At 38.4% G+C, this 17,621-nt stretch overlaps 1 protein-coding gene across 2 annotated transcripts; it reads right to left on the bottom strand.

Moving 5' to 3' along the window:
* Window positions 1–4,940: 4,940 nt before the first annotated feature.
* Window positions 4,941–14,914, bottom strand: MTRF1L (mitochondrial translation release factor 1 like). 2 transcript variants are annotated; one of them, XM_037157641.2, is made up of 7 exons: window positions 14,626–14,914; window positions 11,028–11,107; window positions 9,786–9,969; window positions 9,158–9,321; window positions 7,576–7,693; window positions 6,051–6,187; window positions 4,941–5,343 (listed from the first exon to the last, which is right to left on the bottom strand). In XM_037157641.2, the coding sequence occupies exons 1-7, from the start codon at window positions 14,882–14,884 to the stop codon at window positions 5,143–5,145; spliced, it is 1,143 nt and encodes a 380-aa protein (XP_037013536.2). In that variant the 5' UTR covers window positions 14,885–14,914; the 3' UTR covers window positions 4,941–5,142. The 2 variants fall into 2 exon arrangements, with proteins under 2 accessions (XP_037013536.2, XP_037013537.1); XM_037157642.2 differs by lacking the exon at window positions 14,626–14,914 and having other exon boundaries at window positions 4,943–5,343; window positions 9,786–9,944.
* Between the last annotated feature and the right edge of the window lie 2,707 nt (window positions 14,915–17,621).

The following is a 17,621-nucleotide window of genomic DNA, read 5'->3' as shown; positions in this document are numbered from 1 at the left end:
CCAAATAAAACGTCCTGCTGTGGAATTTTCAATCTCCACACCCTGTGGCTGGAGGCCACTGGTCAAGGGAATGACTTTCTAGTGTTGGAGGAATGGATGGAAGTACTCACTGTTACTGTTAATGCTTCAATGACAAGTCGTACCGCTGTATTATTAGTTCTGCTGAATGTTTTTTTTTCACTTTTTGAATGTGCCCGTAAGGAGCGACACTGCACTCCCTGGACTCAGCTCGATCCATAGAGCAATGAAGTTGCAGCATATAAACTCCAAAAGTCCGAAATCTTGTCTTTTGCAGTTTTACTTGTTTGCTTTCCTGCAGGTTCAAGGGAGAGTTAATACTTCATAGTAAGCGTTCAGTTAAATAGATGGAAAGCCCTGGGTGAGGCAGGTAGGGGGGGTCAGGATGGATAGGGATCTGGGTGAGTCATGCCAGTGCAGGCTAGAGGCCATTTTCATGTACAATTTTATTAGGTAATCGTGGCTTTTTATATTGTTTTATTTTTTTAGAATGTTGTATGAAATTAGGTTTTTCTTGGTACCTGAAATTTTGGGCATCTATTCAGTTTTGCGCCTTTAATTCTGTGTCTGGCTTTACATATAGTCTGGCCCTGGTGCTAGAGCCTGGGGTTGATGAGACTAAAGTTCTGTCTGTCCATCAGGGAGCTTAAATACTAACTGGAGAGAAGTTGGGAATTACTTTCAGTAAATGAAAGAGAAACGTAAAACAACAAAAGGGGGAACAGAATGGGCACTAGGAGAGTCGATTAATGACTTTGGGTAGTCAGGAAGTTTTTTGAGTTTTTGGACCAGCATCTGAATGTCCAACTATCAATGCAAAGATCTGCATAATAGGCAGAGGGAAAATGAAAGTGCTCGGCTTGTTCCGGGATTGAAGGATGTCTAGAGGGCACTGAGCAAGGAAGATAGTAGGGGAAGAGGTCAAAGAGGTAGAAGCCACATCCTGTGCCTCTGTAGGTTTGTATGTAGTTCAGAATTTCTTCTGATTGCAACAGGTAGTTTTTGAAGGGATTTTCAGTAAGAATGATTTGTTGAAAAAAATATTGAAACTATAGTGGCTTTTTCTCTACTAAGCACTTGAGAAATGTTCCTTTAATTCGCACATCAACCCTAGCATTATTTTCATTTGATGATTGTGTGAAGAAGTGTAAGGAAATCCCACAGCACCACACAGCTACTAAGCAAAGACTCCAGCCAGTCTGCAGGAAACTATGTACTTTCCTCTATGTTCTGCTGAGGACTGATGTTTCCTGGAGGCTGGATTGTTTATAGTACATTTTTCACATTACTTTCTTTCTTGACCTTAAAGATCATATTTATTTACCTCTTTTCAGTTGCAGAAAAATATGTGAAATTTGAGGGGAGGGGAGTTTCATTTAATTAGTGGAGAACCTGAACTGTAACCTTTGGCTTTTAACCATAGCTTAAAAGGTATTATCCAGCAGTTAAGAATAAAACATGTTACTGAAACAAAATTTCTGTAGTAGTTAATATAAGGTAATATAAAGAGCCCAGTATGTTTTATTGTGTACTGGAATACTTTGTTAGTCTTTCACTTCATTAAGTTACTTGTATTGACTTTTACCTGTTAGTGCTTTAATTATGATGTAATATTAACTGACAACTTATTCAGTAGGTTCATGAGCTCCTGTTAATTTCGTTTTTAAGAAGAAACTTGTAAAGGGCCATTCTAAATTTTTCAAGATGTTGGATAGCTCTTCCTGCAAATCAGTATCAGTTAGAATTGTTGAGTTTTTAGGTACAGATGGAGTGCAGAGACAATCGCCTTCATTCTTATAGCAAATTCTTATTGCCTACAGCTTCTAGACATTAAGGAGCATGTGAAAATAATTGGGACATGGTACTTGCCCTTGTGCTTAACATTTGGGCCTGCAACCTAATAGATATGAGTTGCTCAGTAAATAATCTTTGAGTAAAAGCATGGGGCACAACAGGGGGGAGATAGGGTATATAAAATATAGCTGTAATATAACATTGGGCAGTCAAATACATCTGGTTACAGTAGGACTTTATTTGGACTAGAAAAGTTACTGGTATATGACAGGTCAGCCTCAGCCCTGTTGACATTTTGGGCCAGGTACTTCTTTGTTGTGGGGGGCTATTCTCTGCATTGTAGGATATTTAATAACATTCTTAGCCTGTAATTCCCCCATCCAGTTGTAACTGTCTCCAAACATTGCCAGTGTTCCTCAGGAGCAAGATCGCCTGTAGGTGAGAACCACTAGTGTAGGGGATGTTTTTGAGAGAGTGGAGAGGAGGGAGGACTTCCATGGCATAAGAAGCAAAATGGGCAAAGGTTAAATGCAGGTGCATCCATCATTAACACTATGTAATTTGATACGGCATAACAGGTGGTGTATAAAATTGGCTGATATGATTCTGGGTACAGATACAGGTGTTTATGCACATATAAGAATTAAAGTTTTACATGAGAGGCTGTGGGAACCTATCAAGCTGTTGAGCAAAGGAGTGACAGGATGAGAGCCTTGCAGTTCAGGAGGATGAGTCTGGCAGTTACGTATATGTAACCTAATTAACCAATAGCGGATATGAGAAGTCGGGACTACGAAAATAGTCCATGAGAGAATTAATTCTGGACTAGAGTGGTGGCGATGGAATCAGAGATGACGAGAATGTTTAGTGGGAGAGTAGGATTAGCAGTGACCTACATGTGAAGAAGAAGAATCCAAGATGATTACACTTTAAATCTGAGAGGGAGAATGGTGATGCCACTAAAGAAATTGAGATCACACAATGAGAAATGGGTTATAGAGGAGTATGACAAGTTTCATTTTAAACTGTGATTATCTGTTTATACATCTTCAAAACTCCCATTCTAGCTGAATGACTTGATTAACAAGGGTTGTAGGCCATTTTGAAATTTTTTTTCTGAACAATACCAGATTTCTAGAGAAACATTTCATGTCTAACTGCCTTTTAGACATCTTTGGGGCCTAGCATATAGCATGGTGTTAGGTCCAGAAGAGACAAGAATGAACAACAGTTTTGTCTGCTACTAAGATGGCGTGACAGGTGTAGCAGTATGAGTTTGTTCCATTCCCCGACTCACCCTTTCCCGTTTTCTCTTAAGCACACAGTCCCGAGACAGGAGTAAACCAGTGCGTTTATCCCCTCATCATAAATGTCATACAGGTATGGTAAATTTCTATGGAGTTTTTCGTACCAATGAAAAGCCGTTTCTTTTCAAGCAAAGGTCCCTGGTCTTTCCTTTTCAGGCCCAGTTCTCTGGAGCCCCTCTTCTCAGAAAAGAGCTAATCATACCCAGGATTCCTATCGGAAGAGAAGCAGCTGATTTCTTGTAAATCTAATGGCAGAAACATTGATACAGGGTCACACCAATGTAGCTGCAAGCTCAGTTTTCCTGGTGAATTCTCAATTCACAGGGGTGAAATCATGTCTCATCGGAGAATCGTGCACCTCACATCAGAATGTTCAAACCTAACTTATTTGAGGGTGTATTTTAACAACAAAATGCCAAGTCCCAGGGAAGGGAGGATGAGTCTTAAGCTCTAACTTTCATTTTGTAGGAAATCCTGTGAAATGACACCAATCCTGGTTTAAAGAAACCAATTAAGACATTTTGGGGAGAATTTAGGAAATTGGAATTGGGTATTTGAAGATGTTAGGGAATTATTGTGAATCTTGTTAGGTGTGATGATAGTAAATGAAGTAGAATGTCATTTTTTAAAATGTAAGCTGAAGTATTTAGGAGTTAAGTGTTAAGGTCTAACACTTAAGCAAATATGAAAAGAATCAATTATTGACACTAGGTAATGAGTATGGATGTTTGTGCCAGTTGCCAATTTTGTTGCCCCTCAGCAACAAATCCCCCCTTCACGCGACTGACTTCTGTGATACGGAACCTGGACCTGCAAACACTACTCCTTTGCCAGATGGCAGCGTATTAACTTTATCAGTCGGTGGTGGTGGAGGGACAGACAGCATGGTAGGAAGGGACTTGTCTTGTTTCCAGTGTGCTTCCTCGTTTCTGTGGCACAGCTGCCAGAGTGCTCTTGGAAACAGGATTAATGGCTAATTTTAATGTGTCCACTTGGCTAGGCCACACTGTGCCCAGATGTCTCTGGGTGTTTTGTGAAGGTTTTTTTTTTTTTTTTTTTTTTAATGAGATTAACACTTAACTCAGTGAACGCTGTACAGCAAAATGCCCTCCATAATGGGATGGGCCTCATCCAATCCAAAATCCTGAAAAAAGCAAAAACACTGGCCTCTCCTGGGCAAGAAAGACTCCACCAGCCAACTGCTTCGGGACAGGAACCACAGCGTCAGCTCTGCTGGCTCTCCAGCCTGCTGACCCACACTGCAGATTGTGGACGCGCTAACCTCCATAATCCAGTGGCCCAGCTCCTGAGTTGTTCTCTTATACACACATATTCCGCTGGTTCTGTTTCTCTGGGGAACTGATGAATGCAGACGACTTTTGCTGACACCCTGGTGGAAGGCTTCTTGCTCACCAATCTCTGAGGGCTGGAGGGCTCTCTGCAAGGCCTGATCCACCTCCTGCAGACCTGCACTGGTTGGGGGCAGCCCAGAGACCTTGTTAGCCAGAGCTGTAGTCACGCCCTCTCCCCCTTGGGGGAAGGGCAGCCCCTTCCAAGGCTGTTCTTTCCTTGCATACTCTCCGTCCTAGGGCATTAAAGTTCTTCCCAACAGCTAATTCTATCATTTAAAAAATTATATCAAAATTGTCTGTTAAAATTCATGTTTTGTTTCCTGACTAGACCTGAATACAGCATTTACCATCATATTTCTACTATTATATTTAAAGTATTTAATAATAGTGAAACCAAGTTTTGATCATTCAGTATTTTACATAAAACAAAGAATGACTCTCCTTTGTCTACTTCTAAGGAGGAGTCCAAAATATACAACCAGAGCCATGATTATACTGTAGGTATATTTTTTACTAATACATTATTGAAAGATGATTTATATAAACTGTCTTAAAATATGCTTACTTCCAACTGTGTTAACTTGTGTTTTTCAAGCCAGTACTAGTGATGATTTATACACTGATTTGCTATAGTAGAATTTTCATAAGTTGTAAAAGTCTTTAATAATAATTTAAAGTTTTTTGGAAATAATTTCTATTAAAGATTCATAATCAGCGTAGTCTTTCAATGACTGTACAAGTTCATCTAGTAGATATTCTCCTTGCATAAAAGTTTCAAGATCATGAAGTGACTTGTTTATTCTGTGATCTGTGACCCGATTCTGTGGAAAATTGTATGTTCTTATTTTTTCTGACCTTCCTTTACTTCCAACCTATACAGAAAAGATATGAGATACAGTTAGATCAAGGACAACTAAACCTACAAATTTAACATAACTGGAAATTAAGCTCTTGTTTTATAATTTGAAACACAATGTAAGAACCCAGTGTTAACACGACTCCTCAAGTAACACAGGAACATGACAGAGTAAAAAACAGGGCTGAGTTCTCTCTGCTGTTGCAGCGCTCTACAACTTCAGGCAATTTATCTCGACTCTGAACTTGATTTCCCCATCTGTAAAATGGGGACAGGTAACACCTACTACACAGTGATATTGGACATGTACCACCTGGCACAGAGATGTTCAAGTGGTCACTAAATAAATATGTACAATCTCTGAGAATTAGTCGTCTTTGGTGATGACAAAGTGATGAATTTCCTGCTAATATGGTATTAATAAAAGATCTCTGTAGTTAGTAAATAACAGGAAGTTCAGTTTGCTTTCAATCATTTTTCCATAATTTTCAGAATGGAGGCTCCCTATATTTTTTTAAATAACATCAAAAGTCTGAGAAAAATGCCTTTGAATACAGAAAACAGTATAAGATTGCCATAAAACAAGTATAGTCCTTGGTTGAGCTACTAGAATTGTTTTATTTTGACATATACATTGGAACAATTGTAGCATATATAAAAACTGAGTTTTTTAAAACCATGTTGTTTTATCTTTTAGAAGTGTTTTTTTCAATTCCATTTTACCTGAATCTTTCTAGCATTGTATCTTTTATTTGTTTCTTCTTCTAGATACATGCTGTATAGCTTTGCACGCAACTTCTTCATGGCCAAATCTTTATTTTTCAGTTGAGATCTCTCTTGTTGGCATTCGGAAACAACACCTGAATAGTGTCATGAGAATAACAATTTTAATTTAAACATATTCTTCCTTTATTATCAAGGAATATTCCTTTACCTTCTTATCCTGTTTAGTCTTCCTTTCTGTGGAGATGAATAGGATTCTAATATAAAAGGACAACAACTCTTACAGTTGTCAGAAAACTCAAAATTTAAGTTTGAACTATAGTGCAAACAAAGTATTTCCACATTGAAGGCAGACATACTACATAAGTATTAATCATTTAATATGGATTACTTTTACATACCCCAACCAGCTACCATAATTTTTAAAAACATAACTCAGAGCCCTGACTGCTGTAGCTCAGTGAGTTGAGTGTTATCCCACAAACCGAAAGTTGGTGGGTCGGATTCACAGCCAGGGCACATTGCCTAGATTGTGAGCCAGGTCCCCAGTTGGGGACATACAAGAGGCAAAGAATCAATGTTTCTCCCTCTCTTCCCCCCTCTCTAAAAATAAGTAAAATCTGGAAAAAAAATCATCATCATAGAAATACAAAAAATATCAAAAAGTTAATCCTGTTACCAGAGATAATCACTATTAATGTTTTTGAGGATTTCCATCCTTTTTTCCCCACTCTAGTTTATGTATTATATATTACATAAAGCATCATGTTAAAGTTGAACATGAAGATGTCCTCATATTTAAGAAGACAAACACATTAATCCATCACTCCCATCAACCATTACTGACCAATGGGAATTATGCCTATCAGAGAGAGGTCATTGCAAGAGATTCTTGTGTCCTCTTTTCTAGATAACTCAGGTTTGCTATCCATTTGTTCTTTATCTCATATAAATCACTGCAGTTCTACCTAACAGTATGAAGGCTTAGGAAATATTTACATAGCTCTACTGTCTAACAATCTAGAATTAACCCATGAAGGTCTGTGGATGGACTTAATGGAAATAAAGCCCCTGAAATTACATGTATAACTGCATATAAGCATGTTTCTGCTACTGGGGCCAAGCTTTCATTTTCTCAAAGGAATCTTTGTCCTCCCTTTAAAGAAAAAGCTAAGAACTACTGATTTAGAGCATTTTCTGATAAAGAACCCATGATAATGACTACCATGAGGATTTTTTAAAATAGTGATATCTACTATGCATAAATTTGAGAAAGCTCCTCAGAAGGACTCACCATACTTTCTCTTCATATTCACTAACAGCAAATTCCCATTTAGATCCCTCACCCTCCTGGCTTTGCAACTACCCTGCACAGTTGCAGCTAAGGATTCTAAATAAATATTTAATAACAATTTTTAGTATATGTTCCTCTGGAAACTGAGGCTCTACTTCAGTGGAATATTCACCTGGTCACTGAGAATTTGATTTTGTTCTTCCGTCTTATGTTGAGTGAATAGGTACATACCTGTTGGAAGATGAACTATTCGGACAGCACTGTCGGTGGTATTTACATGCTGGCCCCCAGCTCCACTGGCTCGCTTAGTATCAATTCTCAGTTCTTTAGGGTTGATCACTAGATTAATCTATGCATAAGAGGAAAAGTTGGGATTTAATAATATTACATGTATGAACTGTTCAAAGGTAGGGAGTATCCATTAATAAATATAAATTCATGTTGTGTATAGAATTTATGAGATTTAGAAGGTTTAAGACTAGAGAGTAGTTAGAAGGATACCATTTTTTAAAACTTTTCTGTTTGGAAGTGTGGCAGATGAAAATACACTACAAAAACAAACTCCCCCTAATCCTAAAAAACTGGACATCTCTATAAATCACCCTTCTTACCACATACATAATAGCAGAACTTAAATTATTATTAGAAAAGTATAAGAACTGAAATGACATTTTGTAGAATATTTCTGAGTTCAAAGACTTTGGCAGGAAAACAACAATGTTAGTTCAAGAACTAAAGGAAAGGCTTGTTTTGTTTAATTTGAATTAAAGGAGGACTTAGACATATTTGGAGGTGGAGGAGAGACAAGGAGAAATGACTAAGCCAGGATTCGATTCCTAAATACAGGGATCTGACGTCAGGACAACACTCTGCCCTGGGAGGCACGTCAGGAGCACCAGATTTGAAAAGCTCCGTGTCATGAACAACTGTGGACCACTCTGTGGCATGTCCACAACCCTGGCAGCAGGAATCCTAACCTTTGGAGATGCCCCACATCTCCTTACGTGGCTCCTCTCCGTGGCTGCTGGAAGAATTAGATGGTACGTGGACCTCAGTCTCCATCTTCCATTCAAAACTCCCTTCTCCTATCCCCAAGAAGCTTAAACCAAAGTGACTAGTATGTAGGTAGACATGGCTCCTGTTAGTCAACTTGCAGTTTTCCCTGAAGTTAATAAAGAGAAACCCTCAATTGAACTTTCTTCTCAAATCATTCATACATTGTTTTGAAGGACAAATCAAATATTTTTCACTGTTCAGCAGAAGGGATGTAAGTAAGCAGAGCAGAACTTCCCAATGAAGTTATTTTGGAAATACTGTATAAACTGAGAATTTGTGAGAATAAAGTAAACTCATTTTGAACATTGTAACTATATTTTTCCATTTCAATGTGACTAGGTTATGAAGTAGTAACTGTTGAAACAGGATTCTTGCTATTATACTCTGAAAACCACTCAATACAAAGCAAAAAAGTTGTTATAAAGGTAAACAGTCTTAAACCCTATTTAAAGTAGGTTAATACTGTCCTATAGAGATGGTCTCAATATAACTACTTGAAGCTTAGTGGTGGAGAGAAATTAATAAGTACACTCTGGATGATTAAATCATTTATAGGTCCTTAGTCCTTACCATCTATTATAAAATCATGCTTATTGGTTTTGAGAATCTGGTATACCAGATTCTCAACAATAATTCAAAATATGTGATGAAGGCCCAGTAATAAAAAAAGGAGAGGCACAATTCAGCAGAGCAAGTGCTCCCCCAGGGGCAAGGCGCTGAACCAGACCCAGCGCTCCACGGGGCACTGCTGCCGCACCTCGGTAGGCTGGGGGAGAATTGCCACGGTCATGGTGCTGGTGTGGATGCGGCCTTGCTTCTCTGTCTTCGGCACTCTCTGCACCCTGTGCACACCTCCTTCAAACTTCAAGTGCCTGTAGGCTTCTGAGCCCCCGATGCTGGCAGATGCATGTCTAAGCCCACCTTGAAAATATTGGAAAAACAGAATTCTTTGTTTTTCTGCCCATTTATAAACATTTGACCATCACTTCAACCATCTTGAGGTATATTTAAAAGAGCTACATAATGACCCATAGATGGTTAAACATACTGAAAAACTTTTAACAAGTCTTCTAATCAGTGTTTTAATACTACTAATGTTATTGCTTATAATTATTAAAGCATTTATGGTGTTAACTGAGTCGGTAACATGTCTAAAAAAAGCACTTTTAAAAGATAATTATTCACTCAGTGGGTTAGTATTGAATGACTAACATTTTATAGGCCCTTTCAAAATTGGTATATTGGCATTCAAAACGATTAAGTAAATGATGAGCATAAAACTACTTAAGTATCGTCACAAATCATAGAGCCTGGTATTTCCAACCCTCTTCCTAGGACACATGTACATAAACCTACACTTTCCTGAAAACAAACAGTTCACTGACCTATTTCACTTGGAAAGTACTCCAGGGTTTCGAAATGCCATCTTTTAAATGCAGCATATTGCTGATACATATCAAACATCTCCGAAGTAAATAACATCGCCTCCTGACCCCCAACTCCCGCAGTAACCTCCAGGATCAAATCATTTTCATCTGTTTCTTCTGCGGGAACCAAAAGTAAGATAATCTGTAAATAAAAAGGCATCACTCCTTCTATCATTAAGAATTACTTAAACCTTAAGAGGTAAATGAGCAAATGCAGGATTTTAATTATTCACATAAAGTTTCTCTAAGCAAATTTAATATTGCTGATTACTGTGCAACCATCTCACCAATTAGAACTATATGCATAATTTCTAAAAATAATATCACATTTATTATGTTATGAGGTTCAACTAAAACTTACAAATGATACACTTTACATGTTTGTTAATTACTAGCCAATGAACAGAAACTTTTAATACACATGAACTTCTATTTCACAACAAAAACAAAAAATGTGTAGAAGGCAAGTTACACAAGACTTTTCTTTCACTCTAGTGGAACTTTCCTTCTAGAGCAGGTCGTAGGGACATTCATTTTGGATGGGTTCCATATCTGGCTAAAGAAGAGAGAGCATCTCTAAATTAAGCACCCCCTTTCTGGACTCCTTCCTCACTTACCTTACCATGTTCTTTCACTTACATCCCCAGAGATAACTGTTGTAAACCTTTAAGCTCTGCTCTCTACAGAATTAAAGAGTCGTTCTAATTTTATATGATGACTATTCTTCATTTAATCCCTATATGTTCTCCTGCAGTTCTCCCAGATATGAAACCAAAGCTATGCAATTCAATTCTACAAACCTCAAGGGCCTACCCTAGGTCTGGCACGCGAACAGTGTCAAAGACACAAAGATGAAGTTGTCCTGCTCCCAAGGGGCATGACCTACCCTCACCCTAACTCCTACTCACTGTCCACCCTGCCCTCATCTCTCTCAAAAAACAAAAGGGGATAGAGAATACCAGTATTTCATGTCTTTCTGGCAAACCCTATTAATGTAACATTCATTCCTGTGCCAAAACTCAACAATTCCTTTAGTATGATAAAAATAGGACCATAGCGAGTATGCTTTTCCTGTTTTAAAAAACACTTTATAATTTTAAATACTAACAACCTAAGTCCTCAATTGTTTTTTATTTACCTCTAATAAAATTCATTAGAAATAATAGCATTAATGCTTTATTCTTTGTACAAATACTGTACCTGATGCTTTAGTTGATTTATTTCCTTTTGACAAGAAATGATCTCATTTTCTGCAAGTTTCCGTAAGTCTTCATTTTCATCTAAGAAACAAAGACAATAGGTTAATTTTTCCTTAATTGGTGTTAAACTGCCAACAAAATTCAAGGAAATAATTTTACTGTTACTGTAGCTGAAGGTAAAAATAAAATGTCTTTCTTATACTTTTAATAACTTCCATTATTTGAAAATAATATTAGTTTCCATAAGCAACCTAGCTTTAAAAAAAAGGCCTTTTTCCTGATGACAAAAGAAAGCATACATAAAATTAAAAATAAAAAATCTCTATACAAAAATATAAAGGAGCTATTAAACTTTCCTGTAACTCTACCTCCATGAAATATTCATATTAACAAGTATGCTTTTAGTGTTCCAACTTAGTGTACAACAACAAATGAATGAATTGAGCTAGGTAGACCAGAAGGGGAACAGAAGTTTCCATCAGTTAAACCAAAATTGAATTAAAAAGTATAAAGTTATTTCTTGTCTTATTAGTAAATATTTCGTTGGTATAGTATCCAACTCAAACACTTAGACCCTACCTAATGTTTACAGAAGGTTCACATGAAGTTCTCTCTCTCTGGTTTTATTCTAATTCTAATTCCATGTTTGAGATTTCATTTTTACCTTTCAAAAACCTACCTCATGGACCACATGAAACCTATAAAAAGAAGATGACTTTCTTTTTTTAAGCTTTTATAAATTACTCTGTGTTGAAAGCTCAAACTCTTACAAGTATCAGTTTGTTCAATGATTAAGACCCAACTATGCTGGAAACTGGGGATAATAATATATAAGGCAAGAATTGAGATCATTTTAGTTTCTTTGTATTTTTCTAAGGAAGAAAAACAACGTAAAACACTGTTACTAAATATTTGTAGCACAGGAGATTTATTTTTTTTAGTTTAGTTTTAGGATGGGTAGAAAAAGGAAAAAAGGATTAATTCAGGGAAAGATAAATTTTTTTGCCAACAGCAAAACTAAGATAAGCAGGTACAGAAAGTTAATGGTGGAAAGACAGGAAAATTATTTTGGTAAGAATTTGGGTTTGAAGAAATTGGGGGAAATGTGAAATATGTTGACTGAGAAAGAGGAAAAATGAATTCTAACCCTAGATCAACTGCCATGAATCTTGTACGGGAACACCCAATGTCACTGAGTCTCAGGTAAACGGAAAGATCTGAGCTGGGTGATCCCTAAGGCAACTTTCACCCCTGAAAGGCACAGTGTTAGGTAAAGCTAAGAAGGCTGGAGCTACAGTCTAGAAGTAATGTAATTTAAATAAACAAATAACTGATTTAAATTTCAGCTCCCAGGGCTGAAATAGTCTCTGAAGAATACTTCAAATCATCCTCAACACCAAAGCAAACATTAATTGTTCTTTAAAAAGTTACCACTTCTCTGCTTAAAAAACAAGCTAACTTCGGATGGTCTACAGGAACACATCCAGGTGCTTTGTCACACAAGGTTCTTAACTAGTCTGTTTTCAAGTTATTACAACTCCCACACTTACTCTCCATTCCTGACATATTTTATCTCCCAACTTGGTCCTTTACCCTACTGCTCACCTGTGCCTTCAATTCCCTTCTATACTAACTTGCCAGCAACTTCCTCCTTACCCTTTAAGCTCCATTTACATGCTAGCCTTTACTTTTATAACACTGCTCATTATTGCAGAAATGAGAACAACATAAATATACATCACTTATATTTTTGCTTAAGTCTTTAAACTACTTTCTCTCTTCACTAGGTTGTAAAAGTTTCATACTTTTTTTTGGTAATTGGTGGTAATATCTGACATGTAGTAAGAACTCATGAGTTGCTGACACTTTGTTGTTTTTAAGCTGAGCTGCATTCTGCCAGCATCAATTTTTTAAAAATTGATTTTAGAGAGAAAGAGTAAGGGGAAGAGAGAGAGAGACAATGAGTTGTTGCTCCACTTATTTATGAATTCACTGGTTGACTCCCAAATGTACCCTGACCTGGGATAGAACGGGAAACCTTGGCCTATCAGGGCGATGCTCTCTCTAAACAACTGAGCTACCCAGCCAGGACTGCCAGCAACAGTTTTCTAACACCGTGTTAAATTCTCTATAGTTTGACTTTTAAACTATTTAATCCTTAAATCCACTTGGATTTTAAGCCTCTTGCATTTTAAGCTTGCCTTAAGTTATGAAATCAATTTGATTTTTCTCCAAAGGATATTTCCCCCAATATCCTTAATACTTTTTTTTTTTCACTCTGGGCATTTGGCTTTTCTCTCAAGTCACTTACTTTAGACACTCATTAACTTTCACCTGGACCACTACACCAACTTTCTCTTTTCCACAGCATCTTCGTTTGCATCCCGGGTTGACTTCTAACCACCACAAATCCAGCTTTCTAAGCAACAAAGCTATTTGGAACATTCATTCCCCAATCTAAAAGCTTCTGCTGGCTCCCTTCTGCCAACCGGATAAAAATCAAGCATTTTAAGATTAGTGTTTGACCTTCCCCCCTCCCGGGCACCTGCCACTTTCTGTAACCGCTCCTGTCCCTTGGTTAACAGTATAGCGATTAAAAGCATAAGATCTGGAGTCATCCCGATCCAAACTCCGTTCCTTAAAAGCTGTGTAACCCGAGTCGTTGTTTTACCCGTACACTTCAGGCTCCTCTTCTGTCACAGGAGGCTAATAGTATCTACTAAATAGTTTTCTAAACTGTATGAGTTAATACCTAAAGAAAGCTAAGCAAAGGCTGGAGTATGGTAAAGGATGAAAGGTTAAACTGTTACTATAACCTCTAAAAGTGGTCCTTTATTCTTGCTTAAGTCCTCCCCAACGAGTTTTCCTTGCTCTCCTAGGTCTATCTGCATATCTCTTCTCATTTTATGGCTGTACTATAATTAATTCTCTTTCTCCAAATAGATTGTGCCCCTCCGCCCTAGAGCTCAGCATTCCTAGGAGCTGACAGATGCAGAAACTTAGGCCCAATCTGAATGCATACTAATCACTTGAGAAATTTGTTAAAAACACGTATTTCCAGGTCTCAGATCCCGAGTCGTATGTCTGGCGTTAGCACCCACCTCTCCTAACACCACTGAAGGTGGTCCTTTTACCACACTTTGAGAGACACTGCTCCGGAGCCCCAAACAGGGATAGTGCCAGAGTACTCAATCAATAAGCGTCAAGTTAAATACTGTAAAAGGGGGCGGGGCACTGTATCAAGGACTCAAATCCGAGAGATGGGACTCCCTCGGAGCGCTCCAAGAGTTGGACACCAGGTTCTTCCAAACCCCGCCTGCACCCTACCCACCCAGTATTCAAAAAGAACCCTTGAGCCTGGAATGGTTCCTAGCAGTACTTTGGGGGGACAGGGAAATGGAAATATGGGGGCGGGGGAAAATAAGGAGACCCGGCCTGCTTTATAAAAAACAAAACAAACAAACAAAAAAAAACGCACGCAATGACGCTTTGACTTCTGATCCAAACCAAAACAGGCTTAACTGAACAGCTTAGGGGGAAAGGCTAAGGAGTTGTCAGGAATCTGCTTTGAATCTCGATTCCCTGGGCCCGGCCCTTACCGTGTAGCAAGTGCTCAGTTTCCTGCAGCTCCTGCTCCTTCTCGCTCAGCCGTTTGGCTACGGCCACCAGCTCAGGCCCCGTGACCTGCAACTGGGACTCAGACGCTGCCTGGCGCTCCAGGAAGGACCGCAAGTGCCCGCCGCGGGCGAACAGCTCCTCCAGCAGTGGGCTACGGCAGCTGAGGTGCCGGCGGGCCGGAGCGACAGCTGGGCGGGCCCAAAGATACCTAGCAACATTCAACAGAACAGGGTACCGCATTGCTAAACCTCGACTGCCCTGGCAGACCAAAACCGGAAGTTTCGAACAGAGCAAGTCTCGCGACATCGTGCGAGTTTTGGAACTAGGGGCGGGAGTTGATCGAGGCCCGCCCAGCAGAGGCGCTAGTTTTAAAGGACCTCCCGGAAGCCCCTCTGAAAACTTCCGGCCAAATATTTAAAGGCCGCAGCGTTTGTAGAGGCCGGAAGTTGAGGGCGCAGAGCGGAATTGGTAGTAGTGGGTCTGGGAGACTTTGTGCACCTTTTCTAAACGGTGGCACAAACGCCCCACGAACGTATCAGGTTGGTTCGTGGGCAGGAAAGGGAAAGCCGCCGGCTGTCACTCCGTTGTCTGACCTCAAGGATTTGTTTCCCAAGCACTGCATGAGGATCTAGTGTCGCCCTGGAGGGCTGTCTGTTGTTAGCCCCAGAGGCTCAGGTCACTGCCAAGGAAATGCCAGTGCCAGCCTGGCCTTTTGTTTCCAAGAGCGAATTGTTTGGAAATAGGTTGAGAGCTGGCTGTTACTTTTATCGTTGATGGGTAAGGCTCGTGCCACTTAGGACGTGGGAAGTGTATTCAATCACTGGAAGACCACCTACCAGTGATTTCGCAAAATCTGGTTTCCTGTCCTTTATTCGCCACGTAATTTACTTGCTCCCAAATGATTTCTCTGCTTACCTAGTCTTCTGCCGGTCCATTCACACTTACTCTTTGTCACCCTCAGCTCCTTTTAAAGGAGGTTGAATCATACCTTGTTTCACTCTGGGCATTTGGCTTTTCTCTTAAGTCACTTACTTTAGACACTCCTTAACTCTCACCTGGACCACTACACCAACCTTCTCTTTTCCACAGCATCTTCGTTTGCATCCCAGGTTGACTTCTAACCACCACACATCCAGCTTTCTAAGCAACAAAGCTATTTTGAACATTCATTCCCCAATCTAAAAGCTTGGGGAGCTTTTAGGGAAGCAAAGCCTTCAGACCCTTGACCCCAGTTAGCCCAACGCGCAAACCTCCCCCTAAAACTAGTTAGCCAATTGGGACCAAAAATACTGAAGTTTATTGATAACATTGCTTTTCATCATTCAAAAGACCAAGACAGACCTGGGGGGTGCAAGGGCGGAACACTCAATCTGGGATGTCACTATCTGATTTGAGCAGGATCTGCTAATGGTGTTTTCACTGTTGAAAGAGCGTACGGAAAAGGGCTGTAATTTATTCTTTTTAAAACAAGAAAGGTAAAATATGCCCTTGACAAGGTCAAGTCATCCTTAAGTCATTTAATTAAAACAATCCAAATTAAGAATAAAATTCTTACAAAAATGAGCTTGCGTTGCCTTTACTCATTCCTTCGCTCTACATGCAAAGGCAAAGTGAAGTGGTAGAATGAGTGAGACGCCTTTTGAAATACAAAACAAATATAGGTTTTACTACTTCAAAGTTCCAACGAATTACCTTAATTCTTGCTCTCAGTTTGAATGTGTATTCAATCCACATCACTTCATAAAATTGTTTTCTTTTATGGTAGTGGTTGGAACCCATTTTAATTCTGATCTGATATGAAGCAGGACTGATCAAGTTGTTTATAACTGGATTAGGAACAGTTATTTCCCAAGTCAAAACTTTGAATTATTTTTTAACTACAGAAATGGTGAGGGTCACTTCCTACCATGGACTCAACATGATAAATCTCTCAGCTGAATTCTCAAAACAAGTCATTTCAAGAATATACTTTATTATTCATAAAAGGTGCAAAAATGTAATAAATAATAATCTTACAGAACAATGTAAAGAATCCAGCCAGAAATTATTTTCCCTCAGATGCATAAGCAAGTTAAGTAATATAAATAAGTGTATCTTTTACTCCTATAGTGTTATACCAATGAGGAAACAGTAACTTGTCTAAGGATATATTGGTGGATTCTTTATTAATTCAAAACATTTTTAAAAAGTCAGAGTAATGCATGTGCATTGTACAATATTATCCATAGGTTTATACAACATAGTCAAATGAAAGCAGCTGTAATTTGATTTACTTTGAAAACTCCAAGAAATATACATAGTTTGACACTTCTGAGTTTTCTTACATTATTTTCATGCTCAAATTCTATTACATGTTGAAAATTCTAGCATTTTCAAGAAGTCTATTGTACACAGATAAAATAATAAAATAGACTCAAAGAAGGGGGAACAAAAAACCCAAAACAACTTAAATAGGAGAAAAAAATAATCTGGATTATCTATTTAGTTTATAGGTACCTACAGTTATTCTGGCATTGCAAAATAACCAAGCATGGTATCTCTTAAGTTGTATTCATGCATTCAAAATTTCTTTATGGTTCACTAATAAATATTGGTGGAGTCCAAAATTAATATAGATTATTAAGTACAATGAACATGGTAGTAAAAATTATACATGTTCAATATGATACATTTTACAGACCTAAACACATTGAAATTATTTTTCATATTTAACAAACATCCTAAAATCATATACAAGAAACACTGTGTTTATGACAAATAGGTCAAAGTGAGGGTTAAAAAATCAAGTCTCTTACATAATCTCAATATTCAGTGTTTATTGTTCATCAGAGATTAGTATAGAAAAACACTCAGCAAAATGATTACCAGTTTAAATTGCCTGTTATGACAATTAGTTAAGACTAAAATCTTTACTACGAAAGAGATGTAGAGGATTAAGGTAATTTTACTATTTGAAAGGAAAAAAATCACTTTCACC

The sequence above is a fragment of the Artibeus jamaicensis genome, unplaced genomic scaffold, assembly GCF_021234435.1.
Source record: "Artibeus jamaicensis isolate MK-2021 breed Jamaican fruit bat unplaced genomic scaffold, CSHL_Jam_final contig_497, whole genome shotgun sequence".
Lineage (NCBI taxonomy): Eukaryota > Metazoa > Chordata > Mammalia > Chiroptera > Phyllostomidae > Artibeus > Artibeus jamaicensis.
Note: the sequence above shows the minus strand (reverse complement) of the source record. Positions and strands in the feature narration are given on the sequence as shown.

Bases quoted from the DNA above. Each gene is read 5' to 3' on its own strand.
- MTRF1L (XM_037157641.2), bottom strand. From the start codon at position 14,884: ATGCGGTACCCTGTTCTGTTGAATGTTGCTAGGTATCTTTGGGCCCGC. The intron at 11,108-14,625 runs GTAAGGGCCGGG...TTTGTTTCTTAG, and splicing joins AACTGAGCACTTGCTACACG to ATGAAAATGAAGACTTACGG. The intron at 7,694-9,157 runs GTGCGGCAGCAG...TCTTATGCATAG, and splicing joins TTCTCCCCCAGCCTACCGAG to ATTAATCTAGTGATCAACCC.